Source organism: Ovis canadensis, chromosome 25 (genome assembly GCF_042477335.2).
Source record: "Ovis canadensis isolate MfBH-ARS-UI-01 breed Bighorn chromosome 25, ARS-UI_OviCan_v2, whole genome shotgun sequence".
Lineage (NCBI taxonomy): Eukaryota > Metazoa > Chordata > Mammalia > Artiodactyla > Bovidae > Ovis > Ovis canadensis.
The window spans coordinates 58,864,656-58,889,522 of NC_091269.1; the positions used below are offsets into that span (position 1 = coordinate 58,864,656).

Sequence of the window (24,867 nt, forward strand, 5' to 3'; positions counted from 1 at the left end):
GGAAAGTTAACATTTATACCATAATGATCATCAGCAATACCGTAGTCTGCAGACCTTATTCAGGTTTTGCTGATTGTTCCAGTGAAGTCCTTGAGCACATTTTCCTGGTCCAGAGGCTGCCTAAGATCTTGCATTGCATTTAAATGTCCTGTCTCCTTCATCTGAAATAGTTCTCTAGCGTCTGTGTCTTGCGACACCAGGATTTTCTAGAGTAAAGGGCAGCGATTCTGTGGACGTGACGTTTGTGTCCTCAGGCATCCCACCGGGATGCCGTGGCGTCGGTGTTTGACTGACGGTGTCATTGATGAGCCCTTTTTAAGGTGCTGCTCGCCTAGTTTCCCAGCTGTCAAGTTCCTGTTTTCCTTTTGTACTTAGCATGTTACGAGAGAGACTTTGAGACTGCATTTTAACATCCGTTTATAACTTCTGCATGAACCAGTGATTACAGACTGGTGATTTTCTGATTCCGTTTTTACAGTTACACTTACTAATCGGCATTCTGCTACAAGGAATAAATCTCCTGTTTTTGTTTATTTTTTATTGTCAGTATGGGCTCTCAATTCAATAAGCTATAGTCTGTTAGGTCATTTTTTGTTTTGATGCTCAAATTGACCCAAACTTGGCTACCGTGAGTTCCTCAACGTGGCGCCTGAGTCCTTTTGACATGTACCCGTCGTTTTTGAGCACTTTCTACTTTTGGGCACATGAAGATGTTCCAGGCTCACGTGGTGTTTTCCTTGCCCCTGCCGTTGAGTTAGCTATTTCTCTTTGCTTCCTTTTAGGGAGGAGGATATTTAGACACCAGGATCTAGGTGGCAAATAATCAATTTGAATTTCCAATTTCCTATACTGTTTCTGGAGATTTATATATTCCAAAGTTTTAGGTTTGTTGAGTTTGGAACCTCTCGTTCAGGACACTGGATTTCCACAAATGTTTAGCAGTTTGGGATAGTTGCTCATCTGTGTATTTGTGAATCCCTGCTAAACCCAGTTCTGTGTTCCTCGGGTTCCTGCTTTATCAAGGAGTGATTGAACTTTCCATTAGAACAAAAATAAGTAATCCTTTCCTCTCTTCTCCCCTCTGCATGTTTGCCGCGACAAGCAGAAAAGAGGTTGTTGTTGTGAGGCCAGGTTTGGGGGAGCGTTCCTCACGGAGGAATGATGCTCATTCTGAAGCTGGAAGAGGAGTTTTTGAGATAAACATCATAGGAGAGGAGAGGAGCTTCAGAGTATGAGAGGAAAAGGGAGTTTTAATAAACATTTTTAATAGACCATATATCCTCTTGATGATGTTTCTGAAATGAGTTATTTTGACATGTTGTGGCAGAAGTCTTGCCTGTGATAAAGTCACACGTGTCCTCTGGGTGTGGGAGGTTCTTGCCTCTAAGTGTCAGTAGCTGCCCTGTGACCGTGCTCGGGACTGACGGGCACTGCTGTAGCTCGAGACGGAGGCCACTGCTGCCAGCTGCCCATTTAGCTCTGGCTGCCGCGACTGCCCCTCCTGCACAGGGGACGGCTGAGTTTGAGTTCAGGGATCCCCTGAAATCATTCCCATCTCTCAAATGTTTTGAATTATGACTTCCTATTGCTATTTCATTTTGTAGTTGCTCCCTTGTACTTCCTGAACTAAAATTTCCTGATCTGTGTATGGTACCATTCTTGTTTTTCAGTGATGTTTTTGAGTATTTTTGTGTATTTTTTTTTACCATCGGGTTTAGGGAATTCTAATACCACTCTGTGCATGAGTCATCATCTTGTTCTGGATGCCACAAGTAAAGGGTGTTTTAACACTTGTCTGGGTAACAGGGGGTCTCTTTGGGGGCACTCAAACAGACTCTCCACCCAGAGACATTAATGGAAGAAATAAGCAGTCCATCAGGGACTTCCCTGGCAGTCTAGTGATTAAGACTTTGCCTTCCAAAGCAAGAAGTGCAGGTTCAGTCCCTGGTTGAGGAGCTAAGATCCCACATGCCTCATGGCCAAAAAACAGAAACAGTATTGTAACAAATTCAATAAAGACTTTAAAGATGCTCCATATTAAAAAAAAATCATAAAAAGAAAATAGATCCGTTGAACTTCAGAATTCTTGACAGTCTGAGGTCCTAGTTACCAAAGTATTTAAACAGAAAATTTATACTTGATATTAAGATTTTGTGAAATTTGCACGGAAAGCACTCTATCTGAAAGAACCGTTGTCTCCAGTTCTTACCCCAGAAACTTCAGGAGTGATTCATCCATGATTCTGGAAGAGTTTACCAGTTAGCACTTTTCATTTATGACCTCCCTGTTAAATAGCACCAGCCATGTGCAGGTTGAAGGACATGTGCCCCTTATAGAGGATATCAGTTCACTCTGCTTATTATATGCAGTAAACTCAAAATGAAAGGCTTAAATGGTAAGGCTGTATTGCCCTAAATGTCTCACTTCGTCGTCAGCACAGCCTGACCAGTAACAGCAGGACTTAGCAGAGAAGACACAGCCTGGGCTTCCAGCAGCAAGGGTGGCCCGGTACTGGCTTTCCCATCTGTGGCCAGGAGTGGCTGAAATGTGTCATATCTGGAGTCGGGATTACTCTTATGGCTGAGCGGCAGGAGGCAGGAGGCCCTGGCCAGAAGGAAGGGCAAAGGAGTCGAGAGTCGAACCTGTGCTCGAGGTAATAAAACACCAGCATGTTTAGAGCTGTTAGACCAGCCATCTCATACACAGGTGGAAAAGTTCAAGAGTGCTTGTGATTTACCCCAAGGTAGCCTGGCATATTGTTCCTTGTAACACAGATAGTTTAGCACATTGAACACACCAAGCTTAGTGGCAAATAAATTCTGAGGGGCAAATTATTTGAATTCAGGATCCCTGGGAAACAATGAGAGGGACCAGGAACCTTGTTAACTCTCACAGGTAACTGTCCTTTTTCATCACCTAGACCAGTCTGGTTTTCTTATGGTCAAAGGTATATCCAACAAATAAACAGCTACTACCAAAGTGAAAATGTTTCCTGACATGTAGATGCTGCTTCCTCAAGCCTGTTCCCTAGGGTCTGTAACTTTCTGAAAACCATGCATTGATACTGTAGGAATAGTTACAGCTCTAAGCTGCACTGCATAATTCAGTATTCTGCGGATACTGCAGCAGCCTCTGAGTGTTTCAGTGAAGTCACATCCCAAGTAGTTTGACTTTGCCCCACATTTCCACCTACTTCACCAAATTTTTCACTCTCCATACTGGTTTGTTTTGCAAACCAGCCGGATCTGAAGGGCATCACTTTATTCCAAAGCTGATAATTCATTGAGGGAGATTTTACCATCTTCCTTCTCTTCTCTCAGCTACCTTCCTGTTGAGAAATGATAATGAGAACCAGGGTGGCCATAAGCTATTGGAGAAAGCAAAAGTAGAGGCTGTACACTTTCAGTTCATGTTTGTCCTGGCTTGGCCTCTACCCTGTGTGAGGCGGGGAGAAAAGGGAGTCAAGTTACAAGGTAAATTCAAGGAAGGCCTGAAACTAAGGCAGTGGTACTAATCAGTGTCTCCCTGGGTTAGCTCAGCCAGGCCTTCTGTCTCCACTGTTGACCGATAGTCACCAAGCGGTCGCTTTCCTGCTACCGCAGTAGGTGGAGAGTAGCTTCTGGTGTTGTCCCAAACGTCACTTCCATTTAAACACATTCTTTTTGGGAAAGAATGATTTTCTAGCATAGGATGAAGAGGAAGCAGGAGAAAGGTTTAAAGTGTTGTATGTAAGTTTCCAACCACAGGAGGAGCAAGACACCAAAACACTGCCAAACGCAGGGTAGGGTAGGGCCAAGAACTGGAGCCGAAGCCCTGCTGCCTCAGAGGCAGGCCAAGCCGGAGCACACGCCCTGGCCTTCCTCATTGTTAAGAGACAGCCAGACCCAGTGCGTCTAGAGAGAGGCCACAAATACCATGTTGTCTTTGCAGAAGGTTTCCAGGGAAAAGCTAGACCACCTGGATGGTCTCCAGACCAACCCTGGCCTGAGCCCCAGGCCAAGGAGAGCGGGACAAGTCCACAGTGTCTGGTCAGAGCTGTGCTTGGTACTCAGGTCTTGAACATCAGGAAGCCCCCAAATGCAGTGCCTGGCGGGCTTCTCTTCATTATCGATCCCTGGGTTAGCTCAAACCACACTCTCTCACCCTTTTGCAGCTCAGCCATAGCAAAGGTTGTTGCTGGGCTCCCACCCCTCTGCTCCTCAGTGGTATAGACAGGGGTCCGATGGTGACCTCCAAACACCAGCTGCCCAGTGCCTGGCCCTGGGCCAAATTCAATGCTCACTGCAAACAGATAGACCCCACGCTCAGGGGCTCGGAAATAGCCGTGTTCAGGGAAGTAGCTGCTGCCGACGTTGATGTAAGCAGTGTTGAACTTCACTGTCTGCAGAGCAGTGGTCCCTTCTGAAAAGCTGGCGTAGAAGGCCACAGGGTAGCCTGGAATACAGGAGGAAAGCATCGGTCATTCAGCCCCTTGCTCCCTCAGGGGGGAGATTATACCGAGCTCTACCTTCCTCACCTTCTTAACATGAGAAAGATCACTATTTCTAGATAATCCAGGTATTCCCTATAGCATTGTATCTTGGGAGTCAACTGGCTAATTCTCAGCATTTCACTAGTTGACAGGAAAATGCAAGTCTGTTGTCTGTACTGGCATATATTTTAACAGAGCTCGCTCTTGTTTGATCCTTCTTTGCAACATACTTGAGAGAAAAGTACCCTGAATGAGGAAGCTGAGTGAGAAGCATCCAAGGTGACATGCTTTGTCAGTGACAGACTGGATCTGGAACCTAGGTCTCTGACCCCCAGATTCCTGCCACCTTCAAGGGATCTTGAGATAGATACCCAGGGGAAAGAGAAAATATTACCTCTCCTCAAACACGAACCCTGGTGAGGTCATAAAGGAATGAAGAGTGGTTCTTGACAGATAGATGTTTAGCACAGAACCGTTGACAGAGAAGGAAAGAGCAGGTGGGTCCAGGCAAGAAAAGTCCTTTCAAGCTAATCATGTTAATATTTTCAAAATGTTGCACTCGAACCCAGAGGAGGGTAAACAGGCCCAGAGAGGCAAGCCTTGCTCCAGATGCCACGCTAATAAATGGCCAAACTGGGATGAGCTAGCTGTGGGTCTCCTGACTTCTGGGGCTCTCCCACTTGAAGAACCAAGTTAGTAAGTCTAAGGAGGGTAAAATACAAGAGGCCTGGAGCCAGAGGAAGCCTCGGTGGATGGCGGCTTTAAATGTACATTAATTTTTTTAAACAACATCCTTGTAGAGAAGGGGGACAAAAAGAAGCAAATGTAGAAAAATATGGGAAACCTATTGAAAATGTGTTCATTTCCCCAGTACCCCTCGACTCCCCCATCCCGGCCTCCGCGCTGATAAGGTCATGTTCCTCACATGCTCCTTCGTTGTTCCCTTAAGCTAAGGGCTCTCTGCCCTCTCCACGCCTCTGTGGAGACCAAGCTCCCCATTTCTTGGGGTGAAACCGAGGCCCAACAGGAGGAATTTGCATAGAAGAGTTGAGTCCCAGAACAACAGCACCTGCACTTGGCCTCTGGGTCTAACAGCGACAAAATGACAAGATTTTGCTTTTCTCTAGTTCTGGAAGGTTTTCTGAGAATTAGTTGAGAAGAGTTTTCCTGTCTGTGTGCTGCCGGCAGCTCTGCAGTTCTCTCAGCACCCAGGAGGTGGCGCGCTCGCCCCGCTGAAGGAAGGCCAGCCTAGCCTGCCCTCTGCCGGAGGCCCAAGCCAGCCAGGGGCTGGATGCGCTCCTTAGAAGCGGAAGGGCTGGCCAGCAAGTGAACCCAGTATACTTCCCTGCAGAGCATAGGGTCAAGCTCTATGGCCCCCCCATATGAAATTTTTAATTTTAAGGAAAAAAAATTTTAACAAAATATTTCAGTGGTAAACTCAAGACACCTGAACTATCAGGCAGTTTGAGGCCTTGCACTACTCACAGGAGTGTGGGTAGTCTCATAAGTGTGGTGGGTAGCCTCATAGCCACAGCCGTGGAAATACTGGAGAGATGGGAAAACTGACATGTTTCTGCCAAGTGTTAAGCCTCGTGCTAGGGTTTTGGCAATGTATGTGGTAGGTGGTGGGTCTCCCTGTTACAGGGGAAGAAACAGACACATAAGTGGTGCTAGAACCTGTATATGTCCACTGCTCCCGGGGAGACACTGGGTTGTGGGGCCAAAGTGGAGTGAGTGGGAGCGGGGCAGGCTTGTGGTACGATCCTCCACGAAGCCTCAGACTACCCACATGCCAGGCCTCACCAGGCATACATAGCCCAGATGGCAGCTTTGTCCTTACCCCTGTGTTTAGGTGAGGAGGTAGCTATAGCCCGAAGGCCATCTTCTCTGGCAAGGGAGTCACTTGAGTAGGGGTCCACTTCCCAGGGCCACACTCAGGGGGGCTAGGAAGGCTGGCTGCTCATCTCTTCAGCCTCAGAGCCAAGTTTCTCAGGGCCCTGTAGGGACCCGTTGAGGGCCCTTCACAGGGGAAGAGCCAGCTCCTTAGAGACACCCCAACTGGGTTTCTCTGAGCCGCTTACGAGCTGTGTGAGTGGGACACCTTCATGACGAAGCTTCAGTTTCGGGTAAGATGGCAGTGAGAATGCATCGCTGAGCTGTTGCGATGATTCAACATGGCAAGGCCTAAGAAGGGCGCTGCAGGGGACCTGTCTCAGAGCTGTGCCGTGGGTCCACTACGTTAGCAGAACAAGCTCCTTTTGGATCCCAAGGCTTTCCCCTGTACTTGTGGGGTGCTGCCCCTGGCAGGTGACACCATACCTTATCCAAACACTCACTTGTACATAGGAGAAAGTTTAAAGACGTGGTGGGTGCAGTGGGACGGGGCGAAAGGCTGAGGTTGAGGGATTTGAGGACGTGGTTATGGAGGAGAGGGCTTCCCTGGTGGCTCAGACAGTAAAGACTCTGCCTGCAATGCAGGAGACCTAGGTTCGATCCCTGGGTTGGGATGATCAACCTGGAGGCGGGAATAGCTACCCACTCCAATATTCTGGCTTGGAGAATTCCATGAACAGAGGAGCCTGGTAGGCTACAGTCCACGGGGTCACAGCTGACACGACTGAGTGGTGGAGGAGAGAAGCACCCCCACTCCCTGCCCCTCTGTTGGAATGGCAAGCAGCCGCTGGTGTTTAGTGAGCCTCAGATGTCTCTGTGGTGGGGAGTGTGCCTGTCACTGATCGTTCAGTCCTGTGACTTCTACCTCCTGATACCCTGGGTAGCTTATACTCCTGATACTCCCTAGTTCTGAATGGAAGGTAAGTCAAAGGCAAGGCCAGCCCTGGGTAGTGGTGACTGATGGTCATTCTGCTCTCCTTCACCCCTGCCCCCTCTGAGGCAGAAGAGCTGTTGGCAGATAGCAGTCCTAGACCCCACCCTCCTCTCAGGCCTAGGAACTCACCTGCCTCCCAAAGCGCTGGTCCTTTGACACGCACATCCCCTAAAGATTCCACTTGCTTCCGATCCCTCCTCTTGGGAGCTTCCAGGCCTTTCTGCTGCTTCTTCCCTTTCCTGTTCAGCATGGCCTGCAGCTTCTCCAGGTCCAGGCTGACGTTGGCTGCCACGAGCCCTTGGAAGTTCCCAAAGAGGCTGTGGAAAAGGTGCTGGTGCCTCTCCAAGACGCGCTCAGTCGTGGAGAGCTCCCCGCGAAGGCCCTCGAGGGAGCTGTTGAGGGAGGAGACCCAGGAAGCCTCACAGCACCGACCCACACCCTCCATGTCCGAGCTCAGGCGCTGGAGCTCCTGCGCCAGCCCAGCCAGGTCCAGCCCACCCACCTCCTCTGGTGGAGCGTCCCGGCTGGGCTCCAAACGCGCGGTTTGCCGGCGGGCCCCCGAGGACTGTTCCAAGGCAGTCACCCTGGCGGCCAGTGCATCCCAGCCTAAAGCCTGCTCCTGCAGCCCGCTGGCCGCGTCCATCAGGGTGACGCGGATCTGTTCGTAGCGCAGGGGCAGCGTGCCAGGCCCTTCCTCGGACATCTCCTCCATCACCTCCTCCCCAAAAAGAGCGGCCAACACGGCCTCGTGCCGCAGCGCGTCCTCCAGCAGGGCGGAGAAGGAGCTGTGCAGCTGGCGGATCTCACGGCGGATCTCGGTCTCAGCGGCCCGCAGCGCGCTCACCTCGCCGCCCAGGGCACGCAGCTGGCTCCGGAGCCGTGCCGCCTCAGCCTGTGCCCGCTCACCCTCTGCCTGCTGCGTGTTCACGGCCAGTGACAGGGAGGCCACCGTGTCGCTCAGAGCCTGCAGGGAGGAGCCGTCCTGCTGGCGCCGCTCGTCCAGACTCACCTGGGTCTCCTCCAGGGCTCGCGTGGTGTCCCTTTGGTCCTCCCGGATGACATCCAGGTCAAAGTAGAGCTTCTGGCAGTTGCAGTCCTTGACGTACTTGATGAGGTCCGCGTGGGCGCCCTGTAGGTGCTGGAGGGTCAGGTTGAGCTCCAGGAGCTGCCGCTCCATGTCCTCCTTGTTCTCCTCCATGATCAGTGACTTCTCCATCAGGATCACCCGCAGCTCTCGCAGCGCCGTGTGGTTCACCTCCAGCTCCTGCACCTGCCGCTGCACCTTGCTGATCTCATCGAAGGTGTCATCAGATTCCGAGTACAGCTCCTTGATCTCATCCACGTGCCGGGCCAGAGTGGCCTTCATGTCTGCCAGGGTGCTCTGTAACGCCTCTTCCCTGTGGGCAGTGGCCACATGCAGGGCAGACAGGTTCCTCTGCAGCTGGCCCAGCCTGGCGTTCAGGCTCTCTGGCTCTGGCCTTGCTGCTGCCCCTGCTGCTGCCAAGACCAGGCTGCTATTGATCCCCACAGACTCCTGGGCTTTTAGGAGCTTCTTCAACTTGATGTCCACGTCAGTCTGGACCTCTGAGAGGGACTGGTGCAGGGACAGGCGTTGGGCGTGCAGGCGGTCCTCCACGTCCTGCCTCAGCTGGCCCACCCTCTGGGCGTTCTCCTGGACCTTGGTCTCAAATTTGGTACCAAGCTCCTGGAAGTCAGCTCTGGCCACAGAGGTCTCCTGGACCCTCTTGAGGGCCTGTCGGTTGGCCTCCACGTCAAGAGATAAGTTTCTTATGACCTGGGAGAGGCTGTGCAGGCTTTGGTTGAAGCTTCTCCACATGGGGCTGAGATGTCCTTGCAGGAAGGTGTTGATGTGGGGCAATAGCGCTTGCTCCAAGGATCTGCCTGGAAACTCTGCAACAGATGCATGTGTTCATACAAGCCCTGCAGGAGCAGGCACCCTCCCCAGGGAGTGACTGAGTGGGCCGGGGGGCTCTGAAGTTTGGGCCCTCCTGCCCCCCCGTCCGCTCATCCCCTAGGACATGACCAGGTTCTTCCTCAGCCCCGGGAACCTGCCACTCACCAAGCTCTGTTTGATTTGCCTCAGTTGTTGCCACCGTGAGGTTGCTTGCCCAGGCTTCCCACAGGCCTGGGAGGCTGTCTGCCATCTGATGGATGTCATTCTGGAGATCTCCCAGTCGGCGTTCCTGCCGCTCCACTGTGTTGCGGATCTCTGCAGCTGGATGACCTGAATACACGTGACAAGTGTCAGACTTCCCTGGCCTGAGCAGAACATGAGGTGCAGAGAGGAAAGTTGGGGATTGAAAGCAGGGAGGTGTGTCCTGATATCCTCTGAGCAGGAGCTTAGAAGCCTTTAACTCTAGAAGGACAGACGCACGGCAAGTGAGCCCTCACCCTGACCGCTGCACCGCCAGCAAACATGACTGATCCGTCAAGACACACTTTCCGCTTCGGTGTTAGGGACACGGCTTCTCCACATCATTCTAGGCAGCCCTTGTCAATAGACAGGCGTTCACCACATGATGAAACATCCCCATCCATGGCCCAGCCTTGAAAGGCCTCACAAATGGTGTCCCTCGGTGGTTCTGCTGTGCTGACTCAAGACCAGGGACAACATGGCCTCCTGGTCCTGGTTAGGGGGGCTGGAGGGAGGCTTCTTCCAGACCCTGGGGGCTGATGCGATTCAGGGGGCAAGGAGCGTCCTAGAAAATAGGGTCAAGGGAAAGGCTCCGCGTGCTTGGCCAGCAGGCAGGTGACTCAGGGCCCCGTGAACCTCGCCGCTTTGCTGTGAGGGCGAGGTGACACAGGGCCGCAGAGGAGCCCCGGCCAGTTCTGGGGACAAAGCTTCCCTGAAATGGCACTGCCCTATCAGAGGACAGTGGGCTTGGGCACATGAGTTCTTTCTACATGTCCCTCCTGCACCTTCCAGGAAAGCAACATACCAGATTCAAAGTCGACTGGTCCATCCCAAGCCTCCTGGAGGCCATCACCTGGATCTTCAGGCTCAGGGATTGCCGTAGGATCTGCAGAGAAACATCAGATATTAACTCCAGAGGTTAGAGGGGCTGCAGACCTCTTGGGTCAGAGGTCGAAGAGGGAGGGAGACCACAGGGAACCCTACCGTGGTGCTGGCAGTCAGGGCCCGCAAAGCCCGGGCAGCATCTCCAGGCCACAGAGGCCAGCACCTTCTGCTTGACCTGGTACACCGGCTTGTGGGCCACACGGTACCTGGGGGAAGAGGGCTAGCTCAGAGACTCTAGGGTGAGCCGGCACAGAACCTGCACAAATAGCCCACCCTGCTACACCGCACTCACATGACTTTGACCTTCTGGCAGTTCGGAGCCCCCTGCGGACATGGCTGCTGTGAGTGGACGAGGAATTTCTCGGTTTTGCAAGCAGCTACGAAGGTGACCAGTCTGGACCTCTGGTAGGGGCACCAGTTACTGGGGAAGAAAAAAAAAAAAGCCAGAAGAGAGGGCTGCTGAGCACAGCCAGGCCTCCTCACTCCCTAGAGGCAGCAGGGAGCCAGTGCGGAGCGCCCGGCCCCTGCCTCTGTGCTCCGCTCAGTCCCAGATTCTGGAACCCATTAGCCTGAGAAGGGAGTGTCTGCACTATTCATCCTGCGGCCTCAGAGCAAAAGCCCTGTGGATCCTGCCTGCAAGGGCACCTGCTCTGTTGCCTCCTAGGAAGCACCCCAATTCCCAGGTCCACACAGGGAGTGCAGGAGCCTCTCCCCACATCATGGAGTCACCTGCAGAGTCAGTTTCTGCTGGTGCCAGGGAAGCAGTGTGGTGCTGCTCCTGGGTTTCCATCCTTCACACTTTTCTGGTTGTGTGACCTTGAGGGAGGCACTTAAGGAGTTTTTGTTTCCCATCATGGGATGGAGATCGTAATACCCTCCTCCAGTGAGAACCAAGTGCCTGCCTCCTCCCAGCTGCCTAGTGAGCATTGCTGTCCCGCCACCTTCTGGCAGCCCTGGCAACCGGCCGCCATTCTCATTGCCGCTGACATTGGTCCTCACTGGAGATCTGGCTGTGGGAATGCGGCAAGGGCTGCTAAGGAGAGGCCAGACAGGGGAGGCTGTGAGTGCCAGCTGAGGACAAGGCTCTGTCCTGAAGGCATGGGGACCATGGAGGAGCTTAAACAGGAAGTCACATTAAAGAGCCACCCTGGTTCCTGGGTGCAGAAGGGTGGCAGGGGGCGAGACATAGGTGGCTACATCGGGGCTCTTGGTGCGTAGGGGAATATTGATTTGGAGGGCTGAGACCACGCAGCCTGCTTTCCCACCTGACTCTCAGAAGCCTTGCAGCCAGCCTGTACTCTCTCGGCTGCAGACTGAAAAGGCTTGTCAGGAAAATGACCCCCAGTTGAGGGGAAAAATCTAAAGAGACTGACACCAGGGGTTTCCCCCAATGAGCTAGCCCAGCAGAGCATCCTATATCAAAACAGATCACAAAGCCCGACCCATCCACCCAGCTTCCAGTCAGTTACCTGACCTCTCTAACTCTTCAGTGGGCAGACAGCCAAGAATGACCCCTGAGGAAAACCTCTTCCAAAAGAGGGAGCTCAAAACAAGCAAGTGGAAGAAAATCAACTTGAAGAAAACCAGAACTGTGCAGCGAGAAAAGAACTTCCCCCAAATCTACATTAATATTCCCAGATTGACAAAAGAACTTATTGCATCCAAGAAACAAGAATAGGAAGCTACTTTAAAAATGGGGGCAGAACACTGAGAGCTTCCCCCCACCCAAAAAAGAACCCTTGAAATTAAAAGTGTAATGGTAGAAAAGCAAAAGAAATTTGATAGACAAGATAGAGGATAAAGTTAAAGACATTTCCCTAAAAGAAGAGCAAACAGAGAGATGGAAAATAGGATAGAAAAGATCAGAAAAATACAGAACCCATGTTGGGAACCCAACATCCAAACAATAGGAGTTCCAGAAAGAGAGAACAGAGGAGGGAATCACTCATGAAAACAGAAAACAACCGAAGGAATATTCCAGAAGAGAAGGACTTGGAATTTTAAATTCAAAGGGCCCACCAGTTATCCACAACACAATGAAAATAAATGCACAGCAAAGCACATCATTGTGAAATTTTGGAACTCTAGGACTGAGAATGATTCTACACTTTCCAAGCCCCGCTCCACCCCACCCCCATACACATCGGTAATTAGAACAGCCTTGAACCTCTCAGCAATCAATGTATGTGTGTTAGCCACTCAGTCGTGTCTGACTCTGCAACCCCATGGACTGTAGCCTGCCAGGCTCCTCTGTCCATGGGATTCTCCAAGCAAGAATACTGGAGTGGGTTGCCATTGCCTTCTCTACTCAACAGCAATACGAGACGCTAAAAGATAGTAAAGAATCACCTTCAAAATACTGAAGGAAAATTATTCCCAGTTTAGAATCCTGTGCTCAGCCTAACTATCAGTTTAAGGAGCACAAAATGAAGACAGTTTCCACAAGCCAGATTTTAAAGCACTTCCCCTGCCCCAGGACCCTCATCAGGGAGCTACTAGACCAGTAGCTTGCAATCTTGCCATCAAATCTTCACATCAGAAGCATCCTGTGGCACTTGAAAACAAGGACCCCACAAGCCCCTCTTCAGGCCAGTTACAGGAAATTCTCTGGGATTAAGGCCTGGGCATCCCCATTTTAAAGCTCTGTGGGTCATTCTAAGGCGCAGTCCTGGACTGAGGACCGCTCTGCCGGAAGTGTCTCCCCAAAGCACGAGGGAACGCCAAGAAACAGGAGAACAGCAGCAGGAAGGCGGAGTTCCGGCGCAGAAATGAGAAGGGAGGCCCCGGGACACGACAGGCAGGGGGTGCGTGGGCAGTGGTCCAGCCTAAAACACGGCTGGAGGCTGAGACCGAGAGAGAGAGGCCTCCCAAGAGAACACAAGGGGCCAAACACCTGGCAGGAATGAGTGAAGGGCAGACGCGGCCGGCCGGCAAGAGTTCGGAACCGAGTGACTACAAAGACGCAGAAAGCGAAGCGGGAGGACAGAACTGAACACAAATGAAGATAACTGCTGATTTCAGGAAAAATGAAAATCGTGCAGGGGTGGAGGGGAAGGACGCATAGGCTTTCCAGGACATGCAGACTCTGTCGCATCGCCTCAATTTGGCCGTAGCAGGAAAGTGGACATTGACAGTATGTAAATAATCAGGCATGGCCGCATTCCAATAAAACTTTATTTACAAAACAGGTGGGGGCCCAGATTTGACCCACCATTCCAGAGTTTTCTAAGTCTTGCTTATGGGTGTATATCACAAACAACAAACAGAAAACAAACAATAAAATAATTTCCGCCTGGAAGACAAAATGCAGATGAACAGGTAAGGCCATCTTGGAAGACGAGTGAGGAGTGTCTTCTCTCACTGTCATGACAGACTCTAATGTCAAGGAATAAAAACAGTGGGATGTGAATTCCCCAGTGGTTCAGCGGTTAAGACTCCATGTTTTTAATGCCAAGGCCAGGAGTTTGAACCCTGGTCAGGGAACTAAAGTCTCACAAGCCTTGCAGTGCAACCAATAAAATAAAATCAATCCAGAAAACAGTGGGATGTTGGCACAAGATACATCAAAGACCCGGAAGGGACCTGTACATCCCCAGGGGACTATTAAATGGTAGAAGGGGCACACGAAAATCAGGATGGAAGCAAGGTACACACTCAACACAGAAGCTGTGTACTGTGAGAGAGCTGGGCCCAGAGGTTAGGACCTTGTTGAAGGAAGGTGGTCGGCTGTCAAAGCCTCCCATTTAAGGCCCCATGGAAGTTCCTGGAACATGCTCAGATCTAGGGAGAAGTACTTCTGTAAACCAGCTGTTCTCAATGGGACATGGGTTGGGAGGAGAAGTGGTCCGCTCCACTTGAATCTGGCAACAAGGCACAATTGTAAAGAATCTGCCTGCCAATGCAGGAGACACAGGTTCAGCCCCTGGGTCAGGAAGACCCCTTGGAGAAGGGAATGGCAACCCACTCCAGGATTCTTGTCTAGAGATCCTTGGATGGAGGAGCCTGGAGGGCTGAGTCGGATGTGACTGAGCAACTGAGCAGAGCGCATGTGGGCTGACACAGCCCTGGGGACGGGGATGCTCCCGGCCTCTAGTAGGAGGAGGCCACAGCTCCTTCCCTCACAACAGAGAGCTAGCCCCAAATGTAGATAGCAGGAGGCTAAGAAACGCCCGCTGTACCAAAGCTCTGCTTCTCACGTGCTCTCTGAACACAGAGGATCCAGAAGGCCTGCCCCCTGAGAGCACCGGGTCTGGGCCAGCCTGCTGGGAGTGACCGGGACTTTCCACCTCAGGTTCCTAGAACTGGAAGCGGTGCTGCCCACCCTTCCTGCCCAGGAACTTTCTCTCCAGACCTGCCCAAACTTCAGGCTCCAGTGGCCACTGTTCTCCCTGCCCATACGCCCCTCCCTTGGCAGCTCCATGCCCTTGGCACAGTGCAGGCTGCTGGCCCAGAAGCCCTGGGAACATTCCTGACCTTTGCTTCGGTTTCCTACAGCTCTCGGCAGTCTCCCGCTGGCCCACTGAGCCCCCAGCCCTGCTCGCTGAGTGCCGCATTGTTCTCCTTGCCTCCTGGCTGGACGCCCGGGCCCTCTTGGCACCCTCATCTCCCAGGGGTCTACCAAGAGGCAGGTGCCAGCCTTGAAATGAGTGTGGGGGGTCTCCAGCCTGGTTTGGGCCTGTCCTGGGCCTCTGACCTGGCCTGACCTGATGCCCCCCGCCAGGCAGGAGAGAGTCTGCTGCCCCCCTTAGAGCTTTTAATTGGATCCGGGAGTCCTAGACTTTCCTCCCTTCCTTGTCTTTGGACTCAGGGTGACCTTGAGCAAGGCCCTTCCTCCATCCTGGAAATGTGGAGAGGATTCCCACTCCTAGCCCCTCCCTGGGGATGGGGGTGGGTGGGGGGAGGGGGAGGCTTTGAGGAAGGCAGAGAAAACCTCAAGCAGGGAAAGGGCTGTTAGCCAAAGCCTCCTGAATTATAAATGTGCTGCTGTTGTGCCCCTTTGGGGCACTTAAGTGCTTCTTAACCAGCCAGTAAAACCCACATCCAACTGCCCCTTAAGCCTGTCTGTGAAGGACGTTGTGTTCTCCACATTCTTGCTTTCTGAGGCCCTGAATGCAGCTGTGAATGTGATGACTCCAGGGGAGAATTTTGCCAGACTTGGTCTCTGAGCCACAGAGGGGCCTGAGCAGGGGAGCCCGAGGCCCACTTGGTGTCCAGCCAGAGCCAGGATTCCTTGAGCATAGCTCATGCCAGTGAGTCTCTTCCCTATTAGTGCCCAGGGCCCTGGGCCTTGGAGAACAGATACAAGGGCAGAAGGTGTAGCCACAGCCCAGAGACCAGAGTCAGGGCTCCACCCTGCTCCTGTGTGACTTCCAGAGATATGCATGACTTCTCTGGGCCACAAGCTCCCGGCTGCAACACTTGGAAACACTTCTTGGGGTCTCACTGATACTGGTGACCAGCCCAGCTAGGCTGCTGGGAGGAGCATCTCCTAGACTCCCAGGCCTCTTAGGGGAGACAAAACAGGACAAAACTGAGGACACCTGGGGTTCAGCAGACTCAGTCCTGCCTGGGAAGTGGCCCTGCATCGGAGGAGCCCATATCCTAACCTCTTGCTCTCCGCAGCTTTACAAAAGCCTGGGAGCAAAGAAAGAGCCTCTTCCTCACAATGTCCAAATGCCCATGTTGCTGGCTCACTGGGTCCAGCTCTACAGGGTCCTGCGTACCTAGGAAACACCAACCACATTCCTCCTTCATCCTGGGATCCAGCACCAGGTTGGTTTGTTCAAGCTTCTCCTTGCAATGGTCTGGGTCTGTGTCCAATGCCTGCCCTAGCCCCCAGACCCCAGATAGAGGCAGGAGGGACAAATGCCGGGCAGACTGGCTCCAGCAGCTGTAAGGGAAGAGCCACAGGCTTGTGCTGGGTGGTGTGGAGTCCCTGCTTGAGTGTGGAAAGCCTGTTCTGCCTCCCCTTCCCCTGTGGCCGGAGCGGGGCTGGGGCTGCGTTTCCGCCTCTCCCTCCGTGGGACCACGGGAAGCAATCAGCCCGAGGAAGCTGCGCTGTGCTTCCTTCCTTTCCCACCAGCCCCTCCGGAGGCCTTGACAACCTCAGCTTGACCTGTGGGGCCTGCAGCTTCTGAGTCGTGGGCAGGAGACCAGCAGGCCTGCTGGGAGCCCCCAGAGGGTCTGGAATCAGGGATGCCCTCAGACTCCTGCCTAGGCATTCCTGGGCCAGAGTGCCCTGGTGCACACACGTACACCCACTGGGACCACCAGGCCATGGCTGAGTGACTCCCGCAGGCCTTGAGCAGTCCAGAGACCCACCCTTCCTGGGACTAAAGGAATGCAGACCTTCCCAACAGCCCCTGTGCGGGTGAGGGGGGCAGGGTGTAGACTAGGGGAGAAAGAGGATATCCCCTCCCTCCCTCCCATCCTCTTGGGCCCTTCATACTCCCTTTCATCAGGGGGAGGTAAGCTGCCCAGAAACAGGGGCTGAAGGCTTTGGGGAGGGCAGGCAGGATTCTTGGTCCTGAAATCAGAGCCTGGGTTCCCCTGCCGAGAGCCACCTGTGCTCCCAGCTCTGAGCGGAAGCAGGAATAGGGCAGGAAGGAGGTCTCTCAAGGCCCAACTTCTCCCTCTCCTCCCGCATGGCCGCCCTTCTATCACTGAGGGGCAGCGCACGCTCGCTTGTCTGGTCCTCCCGCCTCTCCCTGTCCAGCCTGCTTTTGGGAAAGTGTCCCACACTTTCACCTTGAAGCATCAGAGCTATATGAGAGCTCCGGGCAGATATGGGCCAGGCCTACGTAACAGGGAATCTCAGCCAGCCCAGGAGGCTCTGGTGACTGTACATTGGACCCCTCACCCTCCAAATCCACATGGATGCTCCCAACCAAGTCTGGTTTGTGTGTGGAGGTGGGAAGGGTGGGGGCGGCGTGGGGGCAAAGACACCCCTGGGACCGGAACCAGAGTATGACTTCTGGAGTCAGACTCAGATCTTGGTTCTAGTCCTCCTCAGCTGTGTGACCTTGGGCCAGCTGCTTAGCCTCTCTGAGCCTCAGGCTCCCCTATAATTGGGAGCAGATTAACAGATAACACTTGGCAAGATGCCCAGAGTTGGGTTTGATAAATGGCACCTGCTGCTCTGACTGAGGGGTCTCCTGAGGAGGAACTCACATTCCCAGCACCTTGTCAGCAGGAGGATCCCTGACCCTGGACAAATAAAAGGACTAGAAAATGGTGTCCCAGTCTAGTCCTAAGTCCATTCTGCCCATCTCCAGAGGGGTGCTGAAGCAGAGCTCGCTGGATGCCGCAGCCTCCTTTTTGTTCTGGAGATAGAGCAGGGCGCCTGTCTGCCCACTGCTCAGCTGTTAGGGCCAGGCCGAGGGCCTGTGACCCTCCCCAGGCCCTCGGATCCAAGTTCGGTCCCCAGGAGTGTCCGTCTTCTAGGGCTTAGGCCAGGCCAGCCTCAGCTGGGTTCAGCTTTCAGAACTGAGTTCCGAGAACCGGAGCCACTCCCAGGCCAGCTGGAAACTTCTGGAACCACAGCCCCTCAGCATCTCCCATGCTGGTGTTTGATGGCATAAAGTGCTCCTGTCCCGCCCTGCCCGACCTCCAGTCCCATTCCCTGCCATGGGCCAGGCAGGGAACTCCATGTGGTCCTTAGGTCCTGGGGGACTGGGGGTGCCCAGTCCAGACTGGCTGGAGGTGATCTTCTAAAGGCAAGCTTGACCCCTAGCGCCTCATTCAGTTTCACAGCTGGTTCAGCAGATAGATGGTATAAACCTATTTCACATACAAGTAGCTGAGGTCCCGAGAGCCCCTGCTTTGGCTGAGCTGGGACTGAGCCACATCCCCCCCCAGGTCCAGGCCCTCCTTACCGTCTGACAGGGTCCCCGCCGGAGTCCTCCTCCTCTGCCCTCCAGACCCCAGGTGGCTGGGGGCTGTGTGGATCAGAGAAACTGGCACCAGGGGCCTGCGCCCAGGTCCCCAGCATCCCCCAGCCCAGGGGGCCCCCCAGGCCAAACAGCAATGTCAGGATCATGCTGGCTTGGGGCAGACTCAGCTTCTGTAGTGACTCCAGAAAGTGCCGGTGCTGGTGACGTTGTCTTTAAGTTAAGTCTCAGAAGGAAAAAAAAAGCACAGGGACAACAAAGAGAGGAAGTGGCCTGGGCCGGCGCCCCCCCGCGAGTCCCGTCCGCCCCGCGCGCCCGCGGCCTGGCCCCACGGGGGCAGCCAGCGCCGCAGGCCAGTTCCTGTGGCCGAGGAGGACTCAGCCAGGGACCCTGGGTGTGGGAGACGCAGGGGGCGGTGGTCCCACCGAGCATGTCCCTGTGGGAGTCAGAAGAAGGGTGCCAGCACTGAGGTGGAAGGAAGCGCGTCAGGAGGACGCGGTCAGATGAGCCTCAGCGAACCTGCTGCCCATCCATGTGGGCGGCCAGGACGTGGGGGGCACTCGTGCCTACTCAGCATATCTCTCACCGCTGGGCTGTGGGAGCCAGCAGGTGGGCGGAGGCCCGGATGGAGAAAGGAGCTGTCCTAGGATCACACAGTCTGTGCTGGGCCCGGGCCACGGGTTAGCCTTTTGTGGCCCAGTTCTCCCACCTGACCTTGCCCGAGCCCCAGGATTGGGGCATTCACGGTGCTGGGTAGAAGTTGGGCAGGCCAGGCCATTCTGGGAGGTCGGCCACCCTTGCCTGACAGGCCAGCTTGATCTGACCCCTGCCCTACCCGGGACACTGGTTGCAGAGGCGCCTTTCTTTTCCGTGTTGATCCCCACCCCCGCAACACCTCTCTGCCCAGAGGCACACAGACACAACAGCCCCAGGCCTGGGAGCACGAAGTCAGGGTGGCCCCTGTAGGTGCCCAGGGTGGCAAATGAGTGAGGAGCAGTGATGGTTAAGGATGTGTCCAACCTGCTACGGCCTGTTGGGGGCACAGGGGACAGGGGGAGGGTCGAGCCAGCAGAGGCCCAGGGGACCCTGGGAGAAGGTGGGGGCAGCCTGCTCCCTCCCTGCCTCCTTCCCCACCCCCACCCCGGGCTGGCCGGGCTCCCATCAGCCGCTGCTGCACCATCAATATTTCATCGGCGTCAATAAGAGGCAGCCGCAGGGACAGCGGCTGCAGCTGCGCTCGAGCCAGCTCCAGTCACAGCTCATCTGGGGAGGCAGACTTCCACCCCTGCCCACCGCCATGGACGTCTTCAAGAAGGGCTTCTCTATTGCCAAGGAGGGTGTGGTGGGTGCTGTGGAAAAGACCAAGCAGGGAGTGACAGAGGCGGCGGAGAAGACCAAGGAGGGCGTCCTGTATGTGGGTGAGTTTGGGCGCGGCAGAGCTGGCAGGGCGGGGCAGCTCGGTGGTCGCTCAGATTCCTGAACTGGGCTTTATCCCCTGACCCCAGGGAGGCATGTTCGGGAGGGATATGGAGGGCCTGGAGGGCCCCCACTCTCCGGTACACCTCTGTCTGTCTGGGCCTCTTTAGGGTTGAGGGGTCTCGGGCAGGATGGCAGGAGAGGCCCTTAACCCTCAGATACACCTGTGTGCGCACACAGATGCACACAGCACCACACACCAGCAGCCCCAGCATCACCCGCAGCCCCGCAACTCAGAGAAGAAGCCACACTGGAGCCCTGGGCTGAGCAAGCAGGGACTCAGCAGCCAGGCTGTAGGTCCCCACCCTGCCCAGGAAGAAGGGCTGCCTCAGAAGAGATGAGATCGACCCTCAGCATCCTGGCCAGCCTCCCAAGCCCCCTCCCCCTTCAGCTCCTTCCAAAGAGGAGGCCAAGCTGATGACTCAGCTCTTGTTGACCCTCTGAAGCCCAGTTCCGAGGCCCAGGCCACACCCACTCAAGGTCCACCCACCAGACCCTACCTCAGGCCTGATCGCTCTCATCCCTGCATCCTGTCCTGTCCACTTCCCATCCATCCCCTTCCTCCAGACATAGCAGGAAGTGGCCTTTGAAAGGATGGCTGGCCCCGGACATCATCCGTACTCCCCACTGACTCTGCAGCTTGCCCAGCTGTTCTGTGGTGTGCTTGCCCTGACCACTCCGCTCCCAACACCTGGAGTGGGCTTGGGCTGACGCCTCCCTTTCCTCCGCAGGAGTCAAGACTAAAGAGGGTGTTGTGCAGAGTGTGACTTCAGGTGAGGTGACCCAGGACCAGGGGACATGGAGGGTGGGACATCAAGAGACTTTTGCATCTGGCTACTAAAGGCCCAAGCCTGGGGCCCTCTTTCCCCCTTGCTGTACTGGGACCCAGACCTCCAGAAGCTGGAGGTACGCCCAGGGTGGACCACCTGGTTATTGTCAGACCTTCCCGGGAGTCAGAAAGAGGACAGCCTAGGTCTCCAGTAGAGCCAGAGTTTTGAGGGCCCAGGGAAAGGGCTGCTCTGGCATGACTTGGGCAGGCCAGAGCCAGGCTGGGTGGGATCAGGGCCAAAGCCTGCCAGATTCCTCCCGCAGTGGCTGAGAAGACCAAGGAGCAAGCCAACGCCGTGAGTGAGGCCGTGGTCTCCAGTGTCAACACCGTGGCCACCAAGACTGTGGAGGAAGTGGAGAACATTGCAGTCACCTCTGGAGCGGTGCGCAAGGTGAGATCCAGTCCCTAGCCCGGGGCCCTGTCCTGTCCCCTGGGCCCAGGGAGGCCAGCTGGGGAAGAAGCATCATCACCCCACCAACATACAGGGTGGAGAAGGCAATGGCACTCCACTCCAGTCCTCTTGCCTGGAAAATGCCATGGACGGAGGAGCCTGGTGGGCTGCAGTCCATGGGGTCACAAAGAGTCAGACACAACTGAGCGACTTCACTTTCGCTTTTCACTTTCATGCACTGGAGAAGGAAATGGCAACCCACTCCAGTGTTCTTGCTTGGAGAATCCCAGGGACCGAGGAGCCTGGTAGGCTGCCATCTATGGAGTTGCACAGAGTCGGACCCGACTGAAGTGACTTAGCAGCAGCAGCAACATACAGGGGAATGGAGACTTAGGGGCCCTGGTTTGTGCTTGGTGTTTTCACATCCCGGGAACCTCACAACCACCCCTGTGTGAGGGGCAGTGGGGGGCCCAACTGGAAAGTGAGGCTCAAAACCACACCCACCCGATGGTGCTCAGCATTTAGGAGACACCACATTTTACTAGTGAAAGCAGGGTCCTGTGAGCCCCACGTCGTGACAGGCAGCCTCTCACGGCAGTGGACACCAGATCAGAGCTGCTAAGTCACCACCTATGCAGTGACCAGCCTCCCTCCAGAGCCATGGTGGGCTGGGCCTCCTCCTGCGAGGAGGTGCAGTGAAGCAGCGCCCCCTGGTGACGGGAAAACAGTGAGGTTCTGACCACACCCTCTGCCTCTGTCTTTGTGAGCATGTGTTACGTGCCTGGCCTGAGTGTTTGCGTGTGTGTGTGCTGGGCGGCAGAGAGCACAGGGACAGTTTTGGGGGGGCCGGGGGGGCAGCCTGGCTCCAAAGCCAAGCTCTGAAGAAGACTCTGAGTGAGACAGGAGGAGATTGTGGTGGGAGCCGGTTCATTTATGGGGCAGGAAGTTTTCCTATTCCAGAGATGAGCTGTTTCCAGTTGTGTAAGCAGATGTTGTTTAGAAAGTTCCACCCTAACTGGCACAGGCCCCTAGGGGCCAGTGGAGTCCTAGGTACCCAGCACTAAGAATCCCTGGAGAGGGTTAGTGGAAGGGTAGGCGGTGACCCTGCCTCTGGCTCTGGGGATAACACCAAGGTCACAGGATCTCCAGACTCTAGGAGCAGGCGGGTGCCCCCTTCCTTAGGTCCCAGCTCTTATTAGCCTGTGACCTTGGGAAGCTACTCAACTTCCCTGGGCCTGCATATTCTCGGCTGTAAAATGCTTGTTGGGGGTGTGTGCTGAGTATCCATCCCACTGGGCTGTGATGATACAGGGAAAGAGACCCCCGTGAAGCAGCTTCACCTCGCTTATGGTGAGTACCCAACAAAAGGAGGAGACCGTATCATTGTTATCATCAGTGACCCCAGGCAGGACCCAAATGGACCCCAGGAGACCCCAGGCCCCTCCCTCCCCCACCCCCCAGCAAAAGAGGCCTTAGAATGGGGCCCAGCTGCCCCCTAGGCCTCTGAGCAGAAGCCTGGGCACTCCTCTCTGACTTTGGAGGAGGGCTGGTGAGCCCTTGGCTACCTCAAGGGAGACATTTCTTGGTGACACCCCGAAACCACCCATGACTCGCCGTCACTGCAGAAGGGTGCTGCCCATCTGACTGACTGCTCATGCCCCCGGCCTCATGCCCCCACCCTGGGGCAGCAGGACTAGATACCTGGCCGCCTGCACTTTGTCTGAGGAGCCTGCCCCAATCCTGGCTGCCTCAGTCCACCAAAGGGCAGGAGGACACCATGGTAGCCCTGAGGGGGCAAGACCCTCCAGAGGTCGGTGCTGAGCCCAGGGTCCAAGCTGATCACCCAGTCGCCCCAGATATCAGTTATCACACGCCCACCCCAAGGCAGGACGCCATCTCAGGCAAGGGTCTGGCTGGGTGTGTGTAGGTAGAAGGAGACGGGAAGTGGGAGAAGATTATATAAGCCCCACTGGTCCCACCTGAGGGACCAGCCTGAGCCCATGCCCATCCAGGGGGCAGGGAGAGGAAAGAGGAAGGCACTTGTGCTACTGGGGATAGGGCTAGGCCTGGAGCAAGGCAGACCTGATCCCTGTGAGCCTCACGGCTTTGAGCTCTGAGGCCTTGAGTTCAATACCTGGCCTCTCTGGCCATGGGGCCCCCATGTGAACAGTGGAAACGTGCCCTTCCTTCCAGGGGTCTTTGAGGATCACAGTAGGAGAAGGGTATATGGTCATGTGATTCAGGAACACTGAGGGTGGGGTCAGGCTCAGGGCTTCAGAGGCCACTGCCCACCCCACCCACATCACTAAGCTTGGAGGAGGCCCAATCGGGGCCTGTCAGGGACTCACTGCTGGTTTCTGGGGGTGAGGCTGGGCTCAAGGATACTTGGTACTCCCAGAAGGCCTTGGCATCATAGACAGAGCCCCCACCGGGAACCCTTACGTGAGATTCTATCACCTCCAAGGCCAGTCTGGCCCTCACACCTCCCTCCCCTCCAGCCCTCCAGGTAGTGATGAAGACCTCTGTTCTTTGAGGTCAGAGTAGTGAAGCTCTGCACCCTCCACCTGGTCCCACATCCCCTTTGCTTTTCCACAGGAGGCCCTGAAGCAACCTGTCCCCTCACAGGAGGATGAGGCCGCCAAAGCAGAAGAGCAAGTGGCTGAGGAGGTAGGAGCTGGATCCCTGGGGTAACACAAGGGTCCCTGGGCAAGTTGCTTCCCTCTCAGGGCCCCAGATCCCACAGGGGAGCCTCCTGAGCTGCAGCCCCCTGAGCCTGAGTGTGAGATCCCCTCATGAATAACCTCCTCAGGGCAGAGGGGCGTAGATGACACCCTTCCTCCCCACTCCCCATGCCAGGGTAACCACTGAGGGGTGGGGCCCCATGTGTGAAAGTCACTGTCTCTTCCAGACCAAGAGTGGGGGAGATTAGAAGGCTGCCAGTGATCTGAAGAGGCCCTGAGGAGCATGCCATCCCCTCTTGGCACAGGGGTGTCTGGTCCTGGAGTACGACCCACAGAGCTGCGCAGCTCCCCACACCCTCATCCGGCGCCCCACAGGCCGTCCTCCCGTGCTATCACCGCGACTGCCTTCACCTCCCTAGCCTTGTCCCTGCCCACCACCCTCTGATCTTTCTGACCCCCACAGATGCTACTGTGAATTTTTTTTTTTTATGATTTTAATGATTCCAAATAAAACTCAAATCCCCACTGCATACCTGCTCATTCTTCTCTCTGTTCTGCCTTGTTCCTGAAGATGCCCCCTGGGCCAGGAGCTGGGCCAGGTATGCTACAGGGACACACTGGGCATTTCCAGCACCTTCTGAAAGCACGCAGTGCCTTCAGAGACTCCCCCACCCCCACCATTGCCTTTTAACGTGGAGGTGGCAGCCCTGCTTTTTGGCTCCTGCGAACAACCTCGAGAACACGCTGTCTGCTGGAGCTTGAGACCAGAATGCCCCAGGTTTTGAGCTTTGACTCACCCTCGAGGGATGGACCCCACTGATGACAGGGGCCCTCCTGGGCCCCTGGGGTATGTCCTTGGAGCCAGTTGTCCTTCTGGGAACAGCACCTCTCCCTGAAGCAGATGGTAACTTTCAAAGATGTGAAGTCTAAACTCATAGTGAGGACTTTTAGCATCCTCCTTGGCAAAGAAGGACATGACCCCAGAGTTCCTCCCTCCTGTCCCCACCCAGCCTTGAGCTCCCTACCAGGTTGGAGCTGGGCCTTCCCTTCCTTCAGCCGAGTCCTGTCAAGGATCATTAGAAAACACAGCGGTTGAGAGGCAGGAGAGGAAGCATCCGCCTAGAGAGAAAAAGAGTCAAAATATTTGTTGAGCTCCTCCCAGGTGTGGGGCACTGTACTAAGTGCTCTACTCCTTTAATCCTCAAAACCAGTTGTTAGTATGTCCCCAGTTTCACCGAAACTGAACTAAGAAACAGAGAGGTT

General features: G+C 54.8%; 2 protein-coding genes across 2 annotated transcripts; one reads left to right on the plus strand and one right to left on the minus strand.

Moving 5' to 3' along the window:
- Window positions 1-3,395: 3,395 nt before the first annotated feature.
- Window positions 3,396-18,889, minus strand: MMRN2 (multimerin 2). The gene is made up of 7 exons (XM_069572346.1): window positions 18,213-18,889; window positions 10,631-10,759; window positions 10,438-10,544; window positions 10,259-10,339; window positions 9,379-9,543; window positions 7,428-9,209; window positions 3,396-4,434 (listed from the first exon to the last, which is right to left on the minus strand). Exons 1-7 carry the CDS (start codon window positions 18,374-18,376, stop codon window positions 4,049-4,051), a joined length of 2,814 nt encoding a protein of 937 aa, XP_069428447.1. The 5' UTR covers window positions 18,377-18,889; the 3' UTR covers window positions 3,396-4,048.
- On the plus strand, window positions 18,498-24,134 carry SNCG (synuclein gamma). Its single transcript, XM_069572349.1, has 5 exons — window positions 18,498-19,645; window positions 20,435-20,476; window positions 20,796-20,923; window positions 23,519-23,590; window positions 23,832-24,134. Exons 1-5 carry the CDS (start codon window positions 19,237-19,239, stop codon window positions 23,850-23,852), a joined length of 672 nt encoding a protein of 223 aa, XP_069428450.1. The 5' UTR covers window positions 18,498-19,236; the 3' UTR covers window positions 23,853-24,134.
- Window positions 24,135-24,867: the final 733 nt, after the last annotated feature.